The sequence below is a fragment of the Panthera onca genome, chromosome A2 (assembly GCF_046562875.1).
Source record: "Panthera onca isolate mPanOnc1 chromosome A2, mPanOnc1 haplotype 2, whole genome shotgun sequence".
Taxonomy (NCBI): domain Eukaryota; kingdom Metazoa; phylum Chordata; class Mammalia; order Carnivora; family Felidae; genus Panthera; species Panthera onca.
Window position 1 is genome coordinate 121,822,128 of NC_138340.1, and position 20,985 is coordinate 121,843,112.

Below are 20,985 nucleotides of genomic sequence, written 5' to 3' on the forward strand. Positions count from 1 at the left end.
TTTCCTAGTCTTTCCTCCTCTCTCTGCTTCTCGCTTTTCCACATCTCTGCTGGGTCAAACCCTGCTCGCTCTGCAAAGGTTGCTCAGAACTGACCTTCTCCAAAGAGCCCCTCACCTCTCCGCAGCTATTTTCTTGAGGTCGACAAGGCAAGGGCGTGGTAAGACGGGCAAATCATTAACCCAGTCTTTTGTTTCCTCATGTGAGGAACAGGAGAGCCTGAGCAACATTGAGTCTGCGTCCTAGAGTCGATGTTTTATGAACCTTTAAGGCACTGGGAGCGCAAGAACACAAACAGAACTGTGTATTCCCGTGGGTGAGCCCCAGTGCAGTGCCCAAAGCCTATGCTTTGAAGGTCCTCGGGCGTCTCTGTCTGCAGGTCTCGGATGCGTCTGCGTCTTGGACTGTCCACTCTATTGGGGGGTGGCCTGACGCATCTTTGTGCAAGTCTGTTGGCGGGGTGTTACCTGAGATCCCGCAGCCCTCCCAGGCGCCGGAGGTGAAGCGAGCCCTCTCCAGGCTCCGAAGGATTGCGGGTTCTGTGTCGAATCTGCTGGCGGTCACCCACCCGGCGCGGCGTCGCGGGGTTGGGGAATGTGCGGCTGCGCGCGCGCCGCGGCGTTTACGCGGCGATTTCATCATGCTCCGGGCCGGGCCGCGCGCGCCGCTTCCGCCGCCGCCCGCCCCGGACCGCCCAGGCCCGCCGGCTCATGTCCTCTCTGCGCCCAGCGCTGCTTAGAGCCGCTCGCGCCGTGCTGCTGCTGTCGCTGCCGTCCCGGCTCCCGGCCCAGCCTCTGCTCCGGCCCTGCCGGCGCCTCAGCACGCCCGCCCGCGCCCAGACCTCATTCCCCGCCGCAGCCTCCCGGAGCAGCATGGACGGTACCGGGGCTGAGGAGGTGCTCGCCCCTCTCAGGCTCGCAGTGCGCCAGCAGGTACCGGCATTCTGCGTCTCCCCTCGGCCCCGGGCTCTTCTCCCTCTGGTCTGCTCCGCGTCATCCTCTGTCCTCCTCGGGCACCCGTCCACCTCGCGGGTTGCTCCTCTCCTTCATCCGCTGGAAGCCCTTGGTTTCCTGGCATCTTCCTCGTCTCCCCCGATTCGGACTGAAGTCCCCGCGTGCGTCGGCCACCTTCCGTGTCGTGGACACGCGTCCTAGCCTCTCCTTGGGTGACTCCCTCGGATCCCCTTCGACATGCTGAGTCCGTCTCCTCGCGATCTGCTCTCCTTTCCCAATCCTTGTTAATGTCTGCGCCTTTCCTCTCTCCCATGGGGCTGGGATCTGTGACCTTTGGTACTTCTCCTGGCCTAGCTCAATAACCTCAACTTCAGTTTTCCAATCTCTGCGGTGTTCTTTGTGCCACCCGGGTGGTGAGGTTCCCAGTTCTTTCCCGGTCAGAGGAGAAGCTGTCTGTTTTGTCTTAAGACCGGACTCTTTTTTTTTTTTTTTTTTGTAAATCTTCAGGATGCTTTGAACAATGTTTCCTCCTTGACACCTTCCTTCATTTAGTGCTTGGTTTTGCCGAATGATCGGCTGATAAAAAATAAAAAGTTGAAGCGTGGATGTGAGGAGGTGTTGAACTTCTTTTTCTAATCATGATGTGAGTTCATCATCCTTAGCTCATCGTCCTTCGCTCCTGTCATCTTCTCTGGGTTCCTAATAGTCTTTTAGACTATTTGGAGTGAGTGAGCTTTCAGATCGTAAACCTGGGAAACTGTAAATATTGTTGGGTTCCTGGGTGAAGTCAGCCATCCTCTGTATGGAACACTGAAATTTGATTTTGCGGAAAGGAGGGAAGTTTCATGGACTGGAGTCCTTGGTAATTTAATATAGGCCTTCTTTTCCTAGGGTACTGCATGAATATTAGAATTTAGAAAGGACAAGGAAAAGATTAGTTCAAGTGGATTCCTGCATCAAGTCAGGCAGAGCCAAAAGCTTGGAATAGGACCCCAGAATTGATGACCTAGGAGTAAATACCAAATAGGTTTCTCCTGCACGGGTGCCTGATGCAATAACTTCCCTTAGCTACGGAGGGTGGAACCCTCTCTCTCTCTCTCGGAAATAATTCATTGGGGCATAGTTGCCAAAAATTCAGCAAATTTTGCCACTTTGTAATGTCTGCGTCTCTCTAGTTTGAGAGTGACTGATTCAATCGTATTTTGTTTTGAAATTTCACTATAGGCTTAATTTCTTCTTATTCTTGGGGTCAGAAGGCTGTGTATGCTTATTCTCCGTCTCCCTCCACCCACCCTACCCAAATAAATTAGGTGTGGTTCCTTTGTCTTTCCTGTAACTCACAATTTTTTTTCCATATCTTTTACTTGAAGAAGGAGAATACATCTAATTTGGGAAAACACACCCCCAAACCCCTCCCTCTGCCACGTTTGCCTGAAACTGCTGTGCAGATTATCCATGTGTAGTAAGACTATGGGACTAGTGTAACAGAAGTCAACTTTGATCATGGAACAACTTTCCGATGCAGTTACTATTAGTGTATCGTTTATGTTAGCTTGGGGTTTTTTGTTTTGTTTTGTGTTTTTGTTTTTGGGACTTTAAGATTTTTTTCTGAAGATGTAAGTTAGTTGCTGTCAGTTAGTTCGAGTTCTTTTTCCATTTCTCTAGGACCACACATGTATCAGTTAGCTACCTGGAACTTTGAATCACACAGATTCCAGTGTCAGCTGGAAGGGAATTTAAAGGTCACTTACTTAAAGCCTTTTTTTTTTTTTTTTTGCTTATGAGGAGATGAGACACTATCACATCTGTCCATTTGACATACTTCCATTGGGAAGTTTGTGCAGTTGAAGACATTCTTGGAGTGGGATTTTTAAGGCACTTAACAACTGGTCTTGTTAGTGGCATGTGTTTTGTTTTTTTTTTTTTTTTAATTTTTGAAAAAATTTATTTTTTGATAGAGACCAAGCGCAAGTGGGGGAGGGGAGGGGCAGAGAGAGAAGGAGACACAGAATCCAAAGCAGGCTCCAGGCTCTGAGCTATCAGCACAGAACCCGCCGCGGGGCTTGAACTCACAGATGGTGAGATCATGACCTGTCTTTGAGATCATGACCTGAGGTGAAGTCGGACGCTTAGCCGACCGAGCCACCCAGGTGCCCGTCATGTGGTTTATATAAATTTGCTAATCTGCTAGACTACGTGGATGCTGCTGCTTTTTCATTTGTTGATTGACTGAAATGTATTTTCCCATGGCATATTCTTAGTCATTTCCTGGAGACTTAGTTATGGAACTTGTTGGAGGGCTTCAGAGTATCTAGAAAATGCATTAGTTGTTTGATCAAGGGCACCCTAAGGCAGTTGAAGTTTTTAAAATTTTTATTATTATTATTTTTTTTAGTAATCTCTACTCCCAATTTTGGGCTCAAATTCACATGCTCCCTGAGCTGAGCCAGCCAGGCAGCCCAGGGCAATTGAGTTTTAAAAAAAGGTGGGTATAAGCACAGTATGGCCAACCTTCCTTTTGCCAAATAAGAGTAATTAAAAAATTCGTATAATCCTCAGACTACCATCTGCTTTCCCCTTTCATTTTATAAAAAAAAGTATATTTTAATACAGAAAAGCACATTATAACTCAAAGAACAGTCTTTTTTTTTTTTTTTTTTTTTTTTAAGGCTTTATTTTTTAAGTAATCTCTATACCCAGGGTGGGGCTCGAACTCACAACCTGGAGATCAAAAGTCATATGATCTACCAACAGAGTCAGGCACCCCGTTTTAAAAATTTAATTATATATTTGTTTTAATATTTTAGTTAGTTAATATACAGTGCAATATTGGTTTCAGAAGTAGAATTCAGTGATTCATCCCTTACATACAACACCCAGTGTCATCACAACAGGTGCTCTTAGTTACCCCTCACCCATCACCCATCTAGCCCATCTCCCACCCATGTCCCTCCCTCAACCCTCAGTGTTTTCTTTATTAAGAGTCTCTTGTAGTTTGTTTCCCTTTATTCTTTACCCCCCTCCCCGTATGTTCATCTGTTTTATATCTGAAATTCCACATATGAGTGAAATCATATATTTGTCTTTTTCTGATTGACTTATTTAGCTTAGCATAATACACTCTAGTTCCATCCACGTTGCAGATAGCAAGATTTTGTTCTTTTTGATGGCTGAGTAGTATCCCATTGTGTATATATACTACATCTGTATCCATTCTTCAGTTGGTGGACATTTGGGCTCTCTCCATAGTTTGGCTATTGTTGATAATGCTGCTATAAACATGGGGGTGCATGTGCCCCTTCAAATCTGTATTTTTGTATCCTTTGGGTAAATACCTAATAGTGCAATTGCTGGATTGTAGGGTAGTTCTATTTTTAGTTTTTTGAGGAACCTCCATACTGTTCTCTAGAGTGGCTGTACCAGTTTGCATTCCCACCAGCAGTGCAAGAGGGCTCCTCTTTCTCTGTATCCCCGTTTTTAAGCAGCCTTTTATATTTATTATTTATTAATTAATATTTATTTTTTTATATTTAATAGGTTTAGGTTTGAAAAAAAGATCTAATGCATTGTCCCTTTTAATTTTTTTTCCTTTTTACTGTGTGTTGGAAAAACCTCTGTCTTGGAGTGTCTTGTTTGAGAACTATTGCTCTATGGCAGTGGTTCTCTGGTCTGCAAACCCTTGGTGGTCCTTAAGGTCAAAGTCAGTTTCATAATAAAACTGAGATGTTATTTTTGTTTTTTACTGTGTTGTTAATTTGCACTGAAAATGCAAAAGCAGTGGTGAATATAACTGCCTGCCCTTACTGCTAATCAAATGAGGACACCAAACCAAGTCCTATTGTCTGTCATACTCTGACAGTTAAAAAAAAAAAAAAAAAAAAAAGTCAGTTTTGCTTTAGAGTGTCCTTGATGGAGCAGTAAAAATTATTAATTTTATTAAATCCAGGCCTTTGTTCATACATCTTCTTAATGTTCTGTATGACAAAATGGGAAATACACATAAAGCATACTGAAATATGATGATTGTCTCAGGAAGAACACTCGTGTGATTGAGTTGCAAGCTGACCTATCTGCTTATTTTCACAGAACACTATTTGTAAAATACAGTTTGAGCATTCATTTTCTGGAAAATGAGTGATGTGAGTCTGTCATTTCAAGGAAACAACTGATGGTATATGTAGCCAATAATAAGATCAGGTTTTCGGTTAATTTTAGAGTTTTGGAAAACTTACCTGCTGCATAAGCTTGACAGACTTTTCTGATGAGATGAGTGGTGATATTAACAAATGTACTTGTTTTGATACAGTGTGATAAACAGGTCAGTATTTAGAAGATCTACATAACTCGGTTAACATTTTCCAAATGACCAATACATGTTGTTATGGAATCAAATATTGGTAAGAGATTTATTCAGAGTCTAAGATACATCAATGAATTTAATGTAACAGAGTATAAAAAGTTCCTTGTTATAGTTTCCAATTCCACAATGCTACTAACCTTTAAGAAACTACGACTTGTCAGAATTTTGGCATAGTCTAAAGAAGAATATTCACAATTATTTGAAAAGACTTTTAAAATTCTCCCTTAACTTATGATATTCTTTGTATACTTAACCATTAAAATGTTATTTTGCAAGATAGGCAGATACACACATCTAACTGTCTTCTATTAAGCTAGAAATTAAGGGATTTGCAAAATTACAAAACTGTCACTGTTTTGGCAAATACAGTCATTTTTACAAAAATGTTATTTTTATTCACGTTAGCACATATTGAGCTTTTATTTTTACTTTAAAAGAATTAATAAATATTTTAAAATTTGCATTTAAATTTTTTTTTTTGAATCGAGCCCCGCTCAGTTTTTTACTTTTTTTTTTTTTAATTTTATTTAAATCCAAGTTAGTTAACATGTAGCGTAATAATGGTTTTAGGAGTAGAATTTAGTGATTCACTTGCATGTAACACCCAGTGCTCATCCCAACAAGTGCCCTCCTTAATGCCCATCACCCATTTAGCCCATCATGCATTTTAATTTCTAATACAGCACAAATAGGTAGAAATAACCCACAATAACAAAAGCTGTTTGGGATCCTCAGTATTTTTTTTTTTTTTTAAGTTTATTGATTTATTTTGCGAGGGGGGTGGGGAGAGAGAGAGAGAGAGAGAATGAGAATCACAAGCAGACTCTGCACTATCAGTGCAGAACCCGATGTAGGGCTCGAACTCATGAACTGTGAGATGGTGACTTGAGCTGAAACCAAGAACTGGTTGCTTAACCGACTGTGTCACCCAGGCACCCTGGGATCCTCAGTAATTTTTTTTTTTTTTTTTAATTTTTATTTATTTATTTATTTATTTTTTTTAGTAATTTTTAACAGTAGAAAGGGGTTCTAAGACCAAGAAGGTGTAGAACTGATGCGTTAGGTGAATGTAAAGGGCTCAAATGCTGCCCACAGTGCATAGTATACTCTTGGTAAATGTTAAGTATTGTTCTGAAAGGATTGTGGCTTGTTAGAGCACTAGTGTTACCAAACAAACCATTGCTGGCATGGAGCTCACATTTTCTTGGGGTTGCCAGTTTGGTAACATTTTGCACCTTTACAAGAGGATTGATGTCTTCTGAATTTGGTGAGATAGGATGATAGAGGAACCTTTTTAGTGCTTACTTGGGAGGTCTTTAATAATGATTTACTGTCTGAACCTCTTACATGTCTAATGGTGGGAATAGACATGTGAATAACATTACTTGTGTTTCAGTATTTCACATTTTCTTTTGCTGTGATGGGGAAGATACAGGTGAAACTCTCATCTTGGTAGCAGTAAGAAGTCTTAGGGTTAAGAGCCCTGGATTTTTCTCTGCCCTGATTTTTCTGGACTGTGAGTGTACATTAAAGCTCTTGCTTAATCCGAAGGGCAAGTGAAAAGTTTATGAAGTTTTTGTCAAGGATTATAATACACTTGGGAATCTGAGATGAACTCAACCCACGTATGTGTAAAGGCAGCATCTTACAAGGCCAGGAAATGTTTTCTTGTTGGTTTTTCTTGGCCAACTGAATATGCACCATGATATATATGAAGGATCCATTAAGAAGATCCCTTGGAATGATTTCTCATCTAATAGCTACCCTGCTTTATAATCAGAGGCTTTTAGTTATTAATATATGTCTTAATGGTAGGAATTTACCCAGGAACTAAGCTTCTCAAGGATAATTTAGAGATGTTGATGATATTTCATGTCAGTTTCATTGAGTACACACATAACATGCATGGAAGCACAACCCAAAATATAATTGATCGGTGAACAAAGAAGAAAGAAAAATAGTTAGAAGTTAGGCCTTCTTAAGTACCTTCATTCCATGTTTAGATCACCTCCAGTTCTTTTGTTTTCAGGATTGGATCATTATAAATCACGGTTTAATTATTCTATTATTCAGAATAAACATGATTATTTCCTTTCTTCACCGCATTTTACAGATGACTAACCCAGTGTGGGAATCCTCACTCACATACTGCTTCTTTTTAATAGCTGCACTTTCTTTGATGTATGTATTCTATGCCTGAACCTTAAAAGACCAAAAAAAAAGTGCTTCAAGGGAATTTATTTTAAGTTCTTCCTGTCTCTACCTTTACGTGTGGCCTTGCTTGCTAGTGTTCTATGAGAAGCTCCAAAAGAAAAAGTGTATGAAATATGTGGGAGTGCTAATACGTGACATGTAGGGGATAGATATTCAGAAGAACTACTTGCTTACTTATTCAGTCACTCATGAAGAACCACCATTTGCCAACCTCTTTTCAAAACAAAGGTTTTCACAGAGTTCTTATCCTCATCAAAAAGCACTGTTAGTGAACATTTATGAGATAGGTGCTCTTGGTAGGTAGAGGAAAGGAAAAGAACCACTGAGTAAAGAATAAGTCAGTAGATACTGACTGAATACTAAGTGCTTTGTACTGTGCTAGGTTTAGTTTGTGATATCAACCAACAAATATTTGAGTGCCAGAATTGACATGCCAGAATTCCCATCTTAAAAGGGCCTACTTTATACTGACAGGGACAAATAAAATGTGTGTAAATAAGTAAGGCACTGGATTGATAGGGTGACTTCAGTTATTGTAAGTGAAATGAAGAAGCTAAAGTTAGAAGATGACTGAGGATGTTGCTTTAGCTGGAGAGGCCAGTACAACGGTATAAAGACTGCTAGTGTATAATCACACCAGACTCATTTGCATATGATAAAATAAGAGGAATAACTAATTCAGTGGCTCTCAACTTTCACACCCAGTGTCCCTTTTTACACCAGATATTTTGGAATCCCCCATTACGATCTGATAATGAAATTCATAGAAAATATCTATAAAATCTAATTAAAGTATGTGTACACATTATGTTTTAAGTGTAATACAAAGAAATAATTTATAATAAAATAATTTGAATTTCTTTTTTTTAAATGTTTATGTTGAGAGAGCATGCGGCGTCCTGGGGAGGGCCAGAGAGGTAGGGGGAGAGAGAATCCCAAGCAGGCTCTGTGCTGTCAGCTCAGAGCCCTATTTGGAGCTCAGTCCCATGAATCGTGGGGTCATGACCTGGGCCAAAATTGAGAGTCGGATGCTTAACCGATTGAGCCACCCAGGTGCCCCTAAAATAACGTGTATTTCATTGTGTAAATTCTTGGGTATGAATCCACTGGAAGTTATGCAGAAGTAAGCGAATGCTTATACCTGTACATGGATTTATTTACAGTGAGTGTGATTGTAATGGATACACATTGATAAAGGTGTATCCTGTTGGTGGCTCAGATACCACGACAGCATTGCCATTGGTTACATGTTGTTGTTTGTTTCAAATAATAACTCTTTGTAAAATTGTGAACAAAACAGTGTATAGTTTATATAGTCTTCTTTTAAATTATATTTTCCTGGCATTCCTGGAAAACTCAGTGGATGTTAAAACTGGGAGAATACTTCTTATTATATGTAAGCAGAGTTAGGTTCTAGGTTCAGGTAATTATGAACATCTTTGTCACCTCCTGACCAGGACATTCTAAAGTAGAGTGAATTGCAGAGAGGGAAACTGTCACTGAAAGAGGGAAGTGGGAGCTTAGAAGATGTCAGCAACAAGAGGAAAGGGTAATGATGGGCACTTCAAAGGAGCTTGTGTTTTAGAAGGAGGAAAGAGAAATCAGTTTGAAAGTGCAGAGAGGAGTAAGGAAGACATGATCCCATTTCCAGCCTCTGAGGATCAAAGGGCTGGGATAGAAAACTCACCCTGTAGTTGAAACAGTGTCAAGAGGGGGAACTATTGTAATGCTGGAGTATTTGGGAAATGAATTTCATTAAGTGAAGGAAGATGCTTTTGGATAAGCGGATGAACATTATTGAAAGCATGGGGGTAGGAACAGTCACCAAACTAAGAATGCTATGTGTTTGTGAGAAGTTTACAAAGGTGGGAGAGAAATGACATGAATTAGGGTGGTTTGGGGTGAGTGTATCTCAGTGCAGACACCTTTGGATGAGAACCAAACTGGTCATCTCTTCTAGCAATCTAGTTTGTGAGGTGTGAAAGGGGGAGTGTAGACTGAAATTTGAAACTGACCACATATTGGAGGTAAAGAAGGATAACTTGATGTTTCTTGTTTGGAAAGTGGTAGATGTTGTTAACAAATAGCAATACATAGGAGAAGGAACAAGTTTAGGACAGAGAACAATAATAATTCAGTCATAAACAAGTTCTGTTTGAAGTATTTGAAAATAACTCAGCCACAACCAAGTTCGGGTGTTTTATAGCATGATAACAGCTATCAGTTTTTGTGTGTCTGATGTTTGTTAGGTACTGTTGAAAATATTCTACTTAAATTGTTTCATTTGCTCTTTATAGCAATTCAGTGAGGTATTATCATCCTGATTTTATAGTTGAGGAAACAAGCTCAAAGAGGTTTCACCTTGTTCAAGGTTTCACGGTTACCTGATCAGGGATGAAAAATCCACGTCTTTAATCCCTCATAAGTACCATATTTTACAGACTTGTCTAGATGTGGATTTTTGTTTTGCATGTCATTTGAATTTCATTGTGCTTCCTAAATCTGAGAATTCCTGTCTTTGAGCAATTATAGAAAAATTCATAGTCATTATCTTTTCAAATGGAACCTCTTACAGATTTTCTTTACTTTCTTTGAGAATTCTGGCTGGATAAACGTTAGACTCTCTTTTTTTCTGTGTCTCACTACCCTGTTTATATTTTTAACTCTTTGTCTCGCTGCTCCATTCCATGGATTACCCATGGATAATTTATTTAGGTCTATACTCTTAAGTCACTAATTTTCTCTTCTACTTTGATCTGCTATTTAATATGTCCATTGAGTTTTTAATTTCAGTGATTCATTTCAGATGATCGATGTGGTTCTTTTTTCCCCTTTTTTATTGTTTATATTGAAGTATATCTGACACACTGTGTTACATAGGTGTACAACATAGTGATTTGACAGGTTTATACATTATGCTGTGCTCACCACAAGAATAACTACCACCTGTCATCATACAACACTATTACGGTATCATTGACTATATTCTCTGTGCTGTACCTTTTATCCTCATGACTTATTCATTCCATAACTAGAAGCCTGTGTCTCCCACTCCTCTTCACTCATTTTCCCCAGTCCTCACCGTCTCCCCCTGTCATCTCATGGGACCTGAACCTGTATGGTTCTTTTTCAGGTTTCCTGATGGTTTTTGATAGTCTCTTATTTATTGCTCATGTTTTTGACTCCTTTCATTATTTTTTTTTAAACCGTCTTAAGCGTTTACAAAGTGTATTTGATCTTTCTAATACTTTGGAGGCTCTAATTCTGTTGTCATTTCTGCTGAGTCTCATCTATGGTGGCTTGTTTCCTCATGGGTTTTTAAATTTTGAGCTGAGTGCTTATTATTTTGGTGACCTTGATCTGTGAAAATCCTAAAAAGCCTATGTGGAAGGTCTAGAGAGCAGTTACTTCTGCTGGAAACCCAAAGGCTCTGTCAAGTTGACAACTTTAATTTCTCAGCTTGAAGTTTCCCAGACCATGTAAGTAATGTTTTTTTGCTTTCTCAGATTACTATCTCCACCACATTACCCTAAGTGTTGGGATCAGTGTACAGGTGGTAGGTTGTTGGAAGTGAACAAGATATTCTAGAGAAATTAGTGAGGAAAAATTCTAACAATTAAGAAAAGGGCAGAGGCGGGGGATGCCTGGGTGGCTCAGTCGGTTAAACGTCCAACTTTAGCTCTGGTCGTGATCTCGCAGTTTGAGTTTGAGCCCCACATCCGGCTCTGTGCTGACAGCTCAGAGCCTGGAGCCTGCTTCAGATTCTGTGTCTCCCTCTCTCTCTGACCCTCCCCCGTTCATGCTCTGTCTCTCCCCCTCTCTCTCTCTCTCTCAGTAATTAAAAAAACAAAAAAGTTTAAAAAAAAATAGAAAAGGGCAGAGGAATATGAGTCAGTAGTGACCCAGAAGAAATGGGGTGTCTGGGTGGCTCAGTCGGTTAGGCTTCTGACTTTGGCTCAGGTCATGATCTTATGGTTCTTGGATTTCAGCCCTGTGTCTGGCTCTGTGTTGACAATGTGGAGCCTGCTTGGGATTCTCTCTCTTTCCCTCTCTCTCTGCCCCTCCCCAACTCACGCTATCTCTTTCTTTCTCTCTCAAAAATAAAATAAATAAACTTTAAAAAAAAAAGAAATGGCCAGAGAAGTAGGTGGGAAAGCAATATAGTCTGTTTTTTATAAATAGGGGAGAGATTCAAGGGGAGGGTGGTTGATTTATTGGCTCTTCGTGTTCTCAGTACTAACCTGTTCTTTCATACTTTTTATCAATGCTTTTCCCTCCTCCTTTTCCATTTGTCCCCTCTCCCAAAAGGAAAAAGAAAGCACACTAGTACTTATCTAACCCTTAGAACATAGTTATTTGTATAGTAATCTGGGTTTGTGTGTTTTGCTGAGGGCACAGACCTTCAGTTATTTATGACCTCTCACGTAATAAACATTTGAATTGCCTTATTCTTACACAGATGCTTTTTAAAAGGCATGCTTAAAAACACATTCAAAACTTTTCTTGACTTTGAAACCAGTCCTGACTATACATTCTCTTTGTTGGCCAGGGAGATCTTGTACGAAAACTGAAAGAAGATAAAGCACCCCAAGTAGATGTAGACAAAGCCGTAGCAGAGCTCAAAGCACGGAAGAGGGTCCTGGAAGCAAAGGTGAGTCTTGAGATCCTAAAATAGGAACGTAAATTGGTCTAGGATTGTTAATCTGTCAGGGTGGGAAAGACCTAGAAGAGTGTCTGAACAAGTATCATTTGCTTTATCTCCATTTATCCAGAATGCCTTCTCCTCCCCCGCTACCCAGCAGACTTCTCATCCTTTCAAATTGCATCTCAAAATGTCACCTTTTCTTTTTTTTTTTTTTTTTTTTTTTTAATTTTTTTTTTTTCATTTATTTTTGAGACAGAGAGAGACAGAGCATGAACGGGGGAGGGGCAGAGAGAGAGGGAGACACAGAATCGGAAACAGGCTCCAGGCTCCGAGCCATCAGCCCAGAGCCCGACGCGGGGCTCGAACTCACGGACCGCGAGATCGTGACCTGGCTGAAGTCGGACGCTTAACCGACTGCGCCACCCAGGCGCCCCAAAATGTCACCTTTTCTATGAAGCCTCCCTGACTTCTGACCTCCCCCTCCCCCAAATGCTAGACTCAGTATGCTCCATGAATTTCCCTGGAAGGCATTGTGCTCACTCTTCTTTATGAATTCTTCCATGCCTGTAAATAGTGGTTTTGTGTTAAATTTTTTCTTTTAAGGAAAAGGTATATCCATCTAATACTTGCTCCCAAATCTTTCAAACAATAAATCTCCCATCACCAAATTGAAATCGTGTGGAATTCTAATTCATGATCTTACTACTGTAATCCACTAAAAATTCAGACATTGCTTATCAGTATCTGCATCTAAGTAAGCTTAGTCTTGTAATCTTGGAAATGATCATATACTTTGCTAAATAATTAAGTAAAGGTACCTTTTCTGTAACTCAAAGGGGGAAAAAACCCTAAGGTTTCTATTTTTTAAAGGTATCAAAATCTTGTCTGATAAATTTTATATTGAATTTTGTTGAGGAATCAACTGAATTCACATATATAAATTCATATTTCCACTCACCCCTCCAGTCACACGTTTTCTGTTTAAAAATCCCTTACAGGAGCTAGCATTACAGCCCAAAGATGACATTGTAGACAGAGCAAAAATGGAAGATACCCTGAAGAGGAGATTTTTCTACGATCAAGCTTTTGCTATTTATGGAGGTAGGGGATTAATGATAGAGCAGTTATGTTGTTGGTGGTTTTAATATGTGCTTAAATCAAAAACATGGCTTTTCAATTGATACCTAATTGTATCAAGTCACGTAAAACAGGATATTTTGCTTTTGTTCCTTTAAAGTTGGCCATTTGGTGTAAAATCTGTTTATGTCTTTCCACCCTACTTCTTTTTTTTTTTTTTAATGTTTTTTATTCATTTTTGAGACAGAGAGAGACAGAGCATGAGCAGGGGAGGGGCAGAGAGAGAGGGAGACACAGAATCCACAGCAGGCTCCAGGCTCTGAGCTGTCAGCACAGAGCCTGACGCGGGGCTCGAACTCACAGACTGTGAGATCATGACCTGAGCTGAAGCAGGACACTTAACCGACTGAGCCACCCAGGCGCCCCCCTACTTATTCTTAAAGACTGCTTTTTTCCATTAGGATGTAGGGAATTGGTAGGGGCCCAGGTATTAAGAACTTAATATGTCCATGTACCTATCAGATAGACTCTTCTTTGGAGCACTCGAGCGCCATTGTAACATTGGCCGGCTGTACTGTGCACCTCCACACAAGGGCAGTGATAAGCCAGGGTCCCCCAGATTATTCTTTATGGCAACTGCCAAGAGAAAACTTTCTTCACAGGTATGTAGATAAATCTCTATAATTACATTTGCCTATCTGTAATAGGCAAATATAATTAAATGTGTAGTGGTATTTTTCAGTTAGTGGAGATCATTGCAGTAGGATTAGACTTTTAGTACTTGGCCACTGAAACTTGATTCAGGTTTGGTTAAGCAGATCTCTAAATGTTTAACTTCTTAAGGTTTAAATATAGTGGCTCATATACTCAAGATTAAGTATAGTGGCTCATATACCCAAGAATAATTTAGGGAATTGGGTGCTAAAATATTAGGTCATTTTACCAGCTGCCGCAGCAAGTTATATCTATGGCACAAAACTGTAATCTGCTTTTTCATTCTGTTTCTCATATATGGAGGAACATCATTTGCTTTTAGTTTTTTTCTAAACCTACTTGGAACTCTTAATGTGTGAATATAATAAATGGAGTATGAGCTTTTAAATGTTACATCTGTTGGCTAGCTGGAAGTAAGACTCTTCAGTATTGAGGGATTCGAATTGCTGACTTTAATACCTTTTTAGGGAGTGTGTGAAGTCTTACAGTTTCTCGTGTCTTTTTGCTTTCATTTGCTTAGAGTGACAAGTTTGCTTAGAGTGACAAGTCCACGTTTTACTCATTCATATTTTATAGGCGTTAGTGGTCTGTATGATTTTGGGCCAGTTGGATGTGCTTTGAAGAACAATATTATTCAGACCTGGAGGCAGCACTTTATCCAAGAGGAGCAGATCCTAGAGATTGATTGTACCATGCTTACTCCCGAACCAGTTTTAAAGTAAGATCTCTACTTGGGGGGCTGAAATTCTTTAATAATGCATATTTAAGTAACTTCTCCTGATTACAAAAACCACCCATATTCACTATAAAAATCTGGAAAATAAAGACAAACAAAGAAAATACATACCTAATGTCCATAGACAGCCAAGTTAAAATTACTGTATATATTCTTACTGTGTTCTTTCTCTGGAAGTCCCTGTATATACATCAACATCAGCAGCACACTGCTTTTTTCATGTAATGTAGGTGAACATTTACTTACATCGTTAAATGTTCTTCTAAAGCGTTTTTAATGACAGCATAGTATTCTCTTGTGGATGTGCCATAATTTATTTAGTTAGTGCCATATTGTAGGCATTTAAATTGTTCCTCATTTTTGAGTCTGCTGAACATCTGATAGATGGATTTTTGCAAATATATATGATTATTTCCTTACTCTGAGTTTTTAGAAGTTTTGGGCAAAGGTGTGTATGCATTTAGAATTGAATACTGCTATTTGTGTTGAAGTTTTAGTGCAGAAATTTAGATTATCCCTACTAACATTGTTGAAAGCAGGGCAGGATTGCTTGAATATAAAACAGAAAGAAGAATTCTTACCATTTTGTATCTCATCACTTCATTTCATGTTGCCTGGTAAAGAGTTAATTTTCACTGTTTGCATCCTTTGGGCTCTCTCAATAATTTCAGCCAATTAAAAGAAAAAAACTGGTGATGGATCTAAAAGATCTAACCTGGATCTAACCTGTCCTTTAGCCGTTTGCTCCACTAATAGGAACTGTGTAACAGGTAATACCAGTGTCCATTCAGGTTTCAGTGGCAGAAAACTCTTTCCTTAAGATTCAGGATCCATGCTGAGTATCATGAATTCTTGCCTAGTTACATTCCCTATGGTTTCGGCCTTTGCTTAGATCGTTAATAATGGGGTAGGCATGGATTAATTGATTCTGCAAAGTAGCACATGCTTTATGGCAACTTGTGGAAAAGTATAATCTAGTTGATGTCTTTTCCCTATGGGAAGAAAGAACTTAGGGAAAGGGTGAGGATATATTTGAAGAAGAATGTTCTCGGCATACATTATTATCTACCACGGATACATCATTATATACATACGGGAGCTTCCACCTCAGATGCATAGATATAAGCTTAATATACTCCATATAGCAGGAAGATTGTCTTATAAGGTAAAGTCTATGTTTTAATTTGTATGAAAGTGACAGATTGGCTTGGCATTTGTTAACTTAGGACCTCTGGCCACGTAGATAAATTTGCTGACTTCATGGTGAAAGATGTAAAAAATGGAGAGTGTTTTCGCGCTGACCATCTGTTAAAAGGTATGGTTTTTCATCTCAGATATTCTTCCAGGTTGAATTCATCAAAACAAAGGGTTTAGATTAAACTTTTCTCATATTTTTTCTCTTAAAAATTTGTTGGTGCACCTAAAACCAATTTTACCATATATGTTAACTACAATTTAAATAAAAATTCAACATAAAAAAAAATTGGGGGGCATAACATACAAAGATTAAAGCGCGCAGATCTTACATATACAGGCATACCTCACTTTATTGCATTCCACCTTATTGTGCTTGGCAGATACTGCATTTTTTTGCAAATGGAAGGTTTGTGGCAACCCTGTATCAGGCAAGTCTGTCAGCACTGTTTTTCCAACTGCTTTTGCTCATTTTGTCACATTTTGGTAATTCTTGGAATATTTTAAACTTTTTCATAATTATTGTATTTGTTATGGTGATCAGTGATTAGGACTTTCTGAGAGCTCAAATGATAGCATTTTAGCAATAAAATATTTTTAAATAAGGTATGTACTTTTTTAGATATAATACTGTTGCATATTTAACAGAGTACAGTATGATGCAGACATAACTTTTATATGTACTGGGAAACCAAAACATTCATTTGACTTGCTTTATTACAATATTTGTTATATTGTGGTTTGGAACCGAACCCACAATATATCTGAGGTATGCCTGTATGGATCCAGTCCCTTATTTAACAAGAAGTTTTTATACATGATAAGTAGAAACTCTAAGTCCTGCAAAAGAATCAGGACAGTGTTATGGTTCTCCCTGTAAAATCAACCATGGAGTTTATATAAAGTAAGAACACTATCCTTGGATTCATTTTCTTACCACTTGAGCGCTGAATCTCAAAGTGCATTTTCCTTTTTCCCATTGATTGAAATTGACATGTACCAACACTGTTCTTGTAGCTCATTTACAGAAATTGATGTCTGATAAGAAGTGCTCTGCTGAGAAGAAATCAGAGATGGAAAGTGTCTTGGCTCAGGTGAGTACTTTAGAGATGTTATCACAGTAACTCAGGAAGGTGCTGTCTTTCTTTCAGTGTTTGGTGACTGTTGAATTTCACATTGCGCTGACCCTGGCCACAATTGTAAAGAAGTAGAGTTTACCTTCTGTCTCTCTTTGCATTTTTATTTTCTTCTTTCGCTGCCTTCTGTGGCTAATACTTTATGTTAGCTCAAACTAGCAATTCAGTGTAAATAGGCATGAAATTTGTTCTGTCTCCTTCGAAACCAGTTTTCTGGATTCAATAGCAAAAACCAGACGAGTGGCTGAAGATGAATGTTGTTCAGTCTTGCTGTAGAGATTTTGGGGAAGATACCTTCATGAGCACTGTCTCATCAGCCACTTGATCTACTTGTGGTTGCACCGTCCCTGACTCCATGCTGTTATTGTTAAAACCCAGTGAGCAGGCCCCTGCTTTCCCTATAGACTAAAAGTTTCATAATTTCTATTTAAGTTGGCTAAGTTTAGGGAAGACAAAAGAGACCATAGAGATAATCGATTCTTGTACCAAGTGCAGGAATACCTTCTATATCAGAAATAGTTCTTATCCTCCTTTTGGGTCACAGATCACTTTAAGAATATTATGAAAACTGCACCTCTTTGCCCCAGGAATATGCACATGCCCATGTACATATGTTGCTGATTTCTCATGTCGTGTATTCATTTAAGCAAAGTACATTTCTCCAACACCATGTTTGATCATGAGGTCCATCAAAGCTTACCTCTTAAATTTTATGTACTTCCTTGGGTAAAAATACACACACACACACACACACACACACACACACACACACACCACTGCTATATTTATACATCTTTTCTTTATATTGGTATATATATATGTGAGGCTGAATGTAGGAATCCCTACCTCTTTGCTTTTTACTCATGCGAATTTATTAGATACTTTTCCACTGTTGCCTTATTTTCTACAAATATGCTGATTTTTCGCTGTGATATCTAGCTTTCTAACGGTAGAGAAATTTTTTCCTTCCTCGTTTAAATTGAAAGAAAATCTCAATTTGGCTGTTGACTAATCTGCCAATTGATTTTAGTCCTTGTGAGGTATATTTTATCCTTTGCTTAAAGCTCATTACTTTAGTATTGTTGTTCATGGTTTAGTAAATCAGTTCTTGAGTTTTGACAGTCGTAGTTACACATTCATTTCTCATTTCCTTTTCCAAAGGCATGACCTTTAATAGAAAGAAGAAATGAAAAGCACTTCTAATTACCCCTAAATTACTGTTTCCCGTTTAGTATGTTAGACCTACTAAGTTTTTGTGAGTATGTATCTTTGATCTTAGCAGTTTCATTCATTTCCGAGTCAAGTGTCAGACCCGGAAGTAATTAGCTGATTTGTTAAGTCATAATTTATAGTTTGAAATCTGACTCTGTTTCATCCCATATGCATGGTCTTGGGAGAGCAGTCTGTTTTTTGATTTGCCATATCAGATACACATACAAGCTGTCAATGTAATGTTCAGTGAAAAGTTGGGGACTGTGGTCTGGTACTCAGAAATGGCCCTGGTGGATTCACAGCCAAAGGCCCATCTGTTTACTTGAGTGAGTAATAATATTTTCTCCACCTGTTAGTGCCTTTGATTCCTTTTCAGCTGTATGAAGCACGATAGCTTCTTTAAGAGCACCGATTCACCCTCTGAGTTAGGATGAGCTTTATTCCTGTTATGTGGATCCAGTAGCTCAGAATTAATTGTTTTTCTTCTGTATCCATTTTTGCTGACCTATTTCTGAATGTACCAGTTTTTAAAGTCATTTTTTAACTTCCATTAAAAAAAATTGGTAATATATTTTTAAATGTATATTTATTTTTGAGAGAGAGAGAGAGCATGAGCGGGAGATTTGCAGAGAGAGGGGGGGACAGAGGATCCAAAGCGGGCTCCACAATGACAGTAGAGAGCCTGATGCAGGGCTCAAACTCAAACTGCGAGATCATTATCTGAGCTGAAGTTGGGTGCTCAACCGACTGAGCCACCCAGACGCCCCTAAAAAATTATTTTTTAAAGTTGAATCATTTGTTCCTTAGTGTTTCCTACTGTCTGGATTTGGCTGACTGTATCATTTTAGTGATATTTTACATGTTCCTCCGTTTCCATATTTCTTGTAATTTGGTAGTCAGATCTAGAGGCCCGATCAGATATCTTTGTCAAGACACTTAGTAAGTAGTATAATGTATGCTATGTGCCAGGCCCTGTGCTAAGTACTTTACATAATCTTTTTTTTTTTTTTTAAGTTTATTTATTTTGAGAGAGAGAGAGCACAAGGAGGGGAGGGGCAGAGAAGGAGAGAGAGGGAGAGAGAGGAAATCCCAAGCAGGCTCCACACTGTCAGCACAGAGTCTGACACGGGGCTTGAACTCACGAACCACAAGATCATGACCTGAGCCGAAATCAAGAGTTAGACACTTAACTGACTGAGCCACCCAGGTGCCCCTACATAGTTAATATTCATAGTAGCCCTTCATAGTGAAGTAGGTTCTGTTTTCCTGTTTCACAGAGAAGCAAAATGAGGCTCTGAGAGGTTAGGTAAGAACTTACTTTTAAGTCACACAACCCATTAGTGGTAGAGTTGGGCAGTTTATCTAGCGTTTTCTGACTCCAGAGCCTCAGTTCTTATGGCCATGAGTTGATTTATCTAATTATTTTGTTTCTCTTGGGAGATTTTTTTTTTTAAGTTTTGAATATTCTTCAGTATTAGATGGTTTGTCATGGTCATTTGAAATTTTTGAATTGGAGGGTCATACATTATTTTAGAGTTTGGCATTGATTATCGATGTATAAAATGTGCAATAAATTGGAACAAGCAGACATGAATAAGAAACAGCTCTGCCTTCAAGATCTTAATATCTAGTGGGAAAGAAAAGGTATATGCACATTTAATGAATAGACAGGGAAGGGAACCTGACTGAAATATGCACAGAGTGGTAAAATTCAACTTGGAACACTTACTTACATGATTTCAGATGCTTGCCAGTCAGTAGCTATTGTAACTGAACCAGAGACACTTTTGCTTTATCTTTCATTGTGAGATGGTGAATGTGTGAGTTTTAGGTCAGTCCCAGAAAGATACTCCATTTTTCTAGAATGGTAAATGGTAAATTGATAAATGGAAAGTGTGTGAACTGGTTATGGTTTTAATTTGGATATCTTGGGGGTTAGGTTAATTCTGATGTTCTTGTTTTGGGTGACTTTTAATGATGGATGGGTTTTATATATAATACTCTTATCTTATGCCCTGTTTTTTTTTCCTCAGTCTTATACATTAATTATTTTCTTGACCTATCCTTTAGCTTGATAACTATGGACAGCAAGAACTTGGGGATCTCTTTGTGAACTATAATGTAAAATCCCCCATTACTGGAAATGATCTGTCCCCTCCAGTATCTTTTAACTTAATGTTCAAGACCTTCATTGGGCCTGGAGGAAACATGCCTGGGTATGTATCACTTATTCTTTATGTAATGAGGTATTAAAATTTCTCATAATAAAAAGTAAACATCATTATCAGCCATGAAGGAAAACTTTTGATAAGTGATATGTAGAAAGTGCAGATAAATATTTATTAAGGAGAAATAATGACAGACATATTAAGTATATTCCTTCTAACTCTTTCTGAATGTAATTTTTTTAGTGTATGTGATAATTTTTTTTTTTTTTGTCACAAAATAAAAGTCTGTGATCATCATGTCTTCTAATTATAGCTGTATAGGGCAAAAGAGATAGTTGAAGAATGATTTTGGAAGTCATTGAATTTATTGTTGAAGGACACTTAGGGAAGAATTTTGTCTAGATCAGCACTTTGCAATAAAACTTTCTGCACTGGTGGAAATGTTCTATAATCTGTGCTGTCCAGTATGGTGGGCATCAGCCACATGTGGCTTTTGAGCACTTGAAATGGCATTAGTGCTTCTGAGAGGAACTGAATTTTAAAATATATTTAATTTTAATTAATTTAAATAGGCATTC

The 20,985-nt window shown here is 38.8% G+C and overlaps 1 protein-coding gene and 1 long non-coding RNA gene across 2 annotated transcripts in view; one reads left to right on the forward strand and one right to left on the reverse strand.

Moving 5' to 3' along the window:
- The window catches only part of LOC132679352 (uncharacterized), a 39,943-nt gene extending 39,381 nt beyond the window's left edge, over positions 1–562 (reverse strand). The window contains exon 1 of the long non-coding RNA XR_009610107.3: positions 466–562. This is a non-coding gene — a long non-coding RNA (uncharacterized LOC132679352). The remainder of the gene's footprint in view (positions 1–465) is intronic.
- The window catches only part of GARS1 (glycyl-tRNA synthetase 1), a 45,523-nt gene continuing 25,088 nt past the window's right edge, over positions 551–20,985 (forward strand). The window contains exons 1-7 of the mRNA XM_081795051.1: positions 551–930; positions 12,075–12,176; positions 13,169–13,271; positions 14,538–14,679; positions 15,924–16,012; positions 16,909–16,985; positions 20,310–20,455. Coding sequence (XP_081651177.1) covers positions 709–930; positions 12,075–12,176; positions 13,169–13,271; positions 14,538–14,679; positions 15,924–16,012; positions 16,909–16,985; positions 20,310–20,455 — 881 coding nt within the window. The 5' untranslated portion in view covers positions 551–708. The remainder of the gene's footprint in view (positions 931–12,074; positions 12,177–13,168; positions 13,272–14,537; positions 14,680–15,923; positions 16,013–16,908; positions 16,986–20,309; positions 20,456–20,985) is intronic.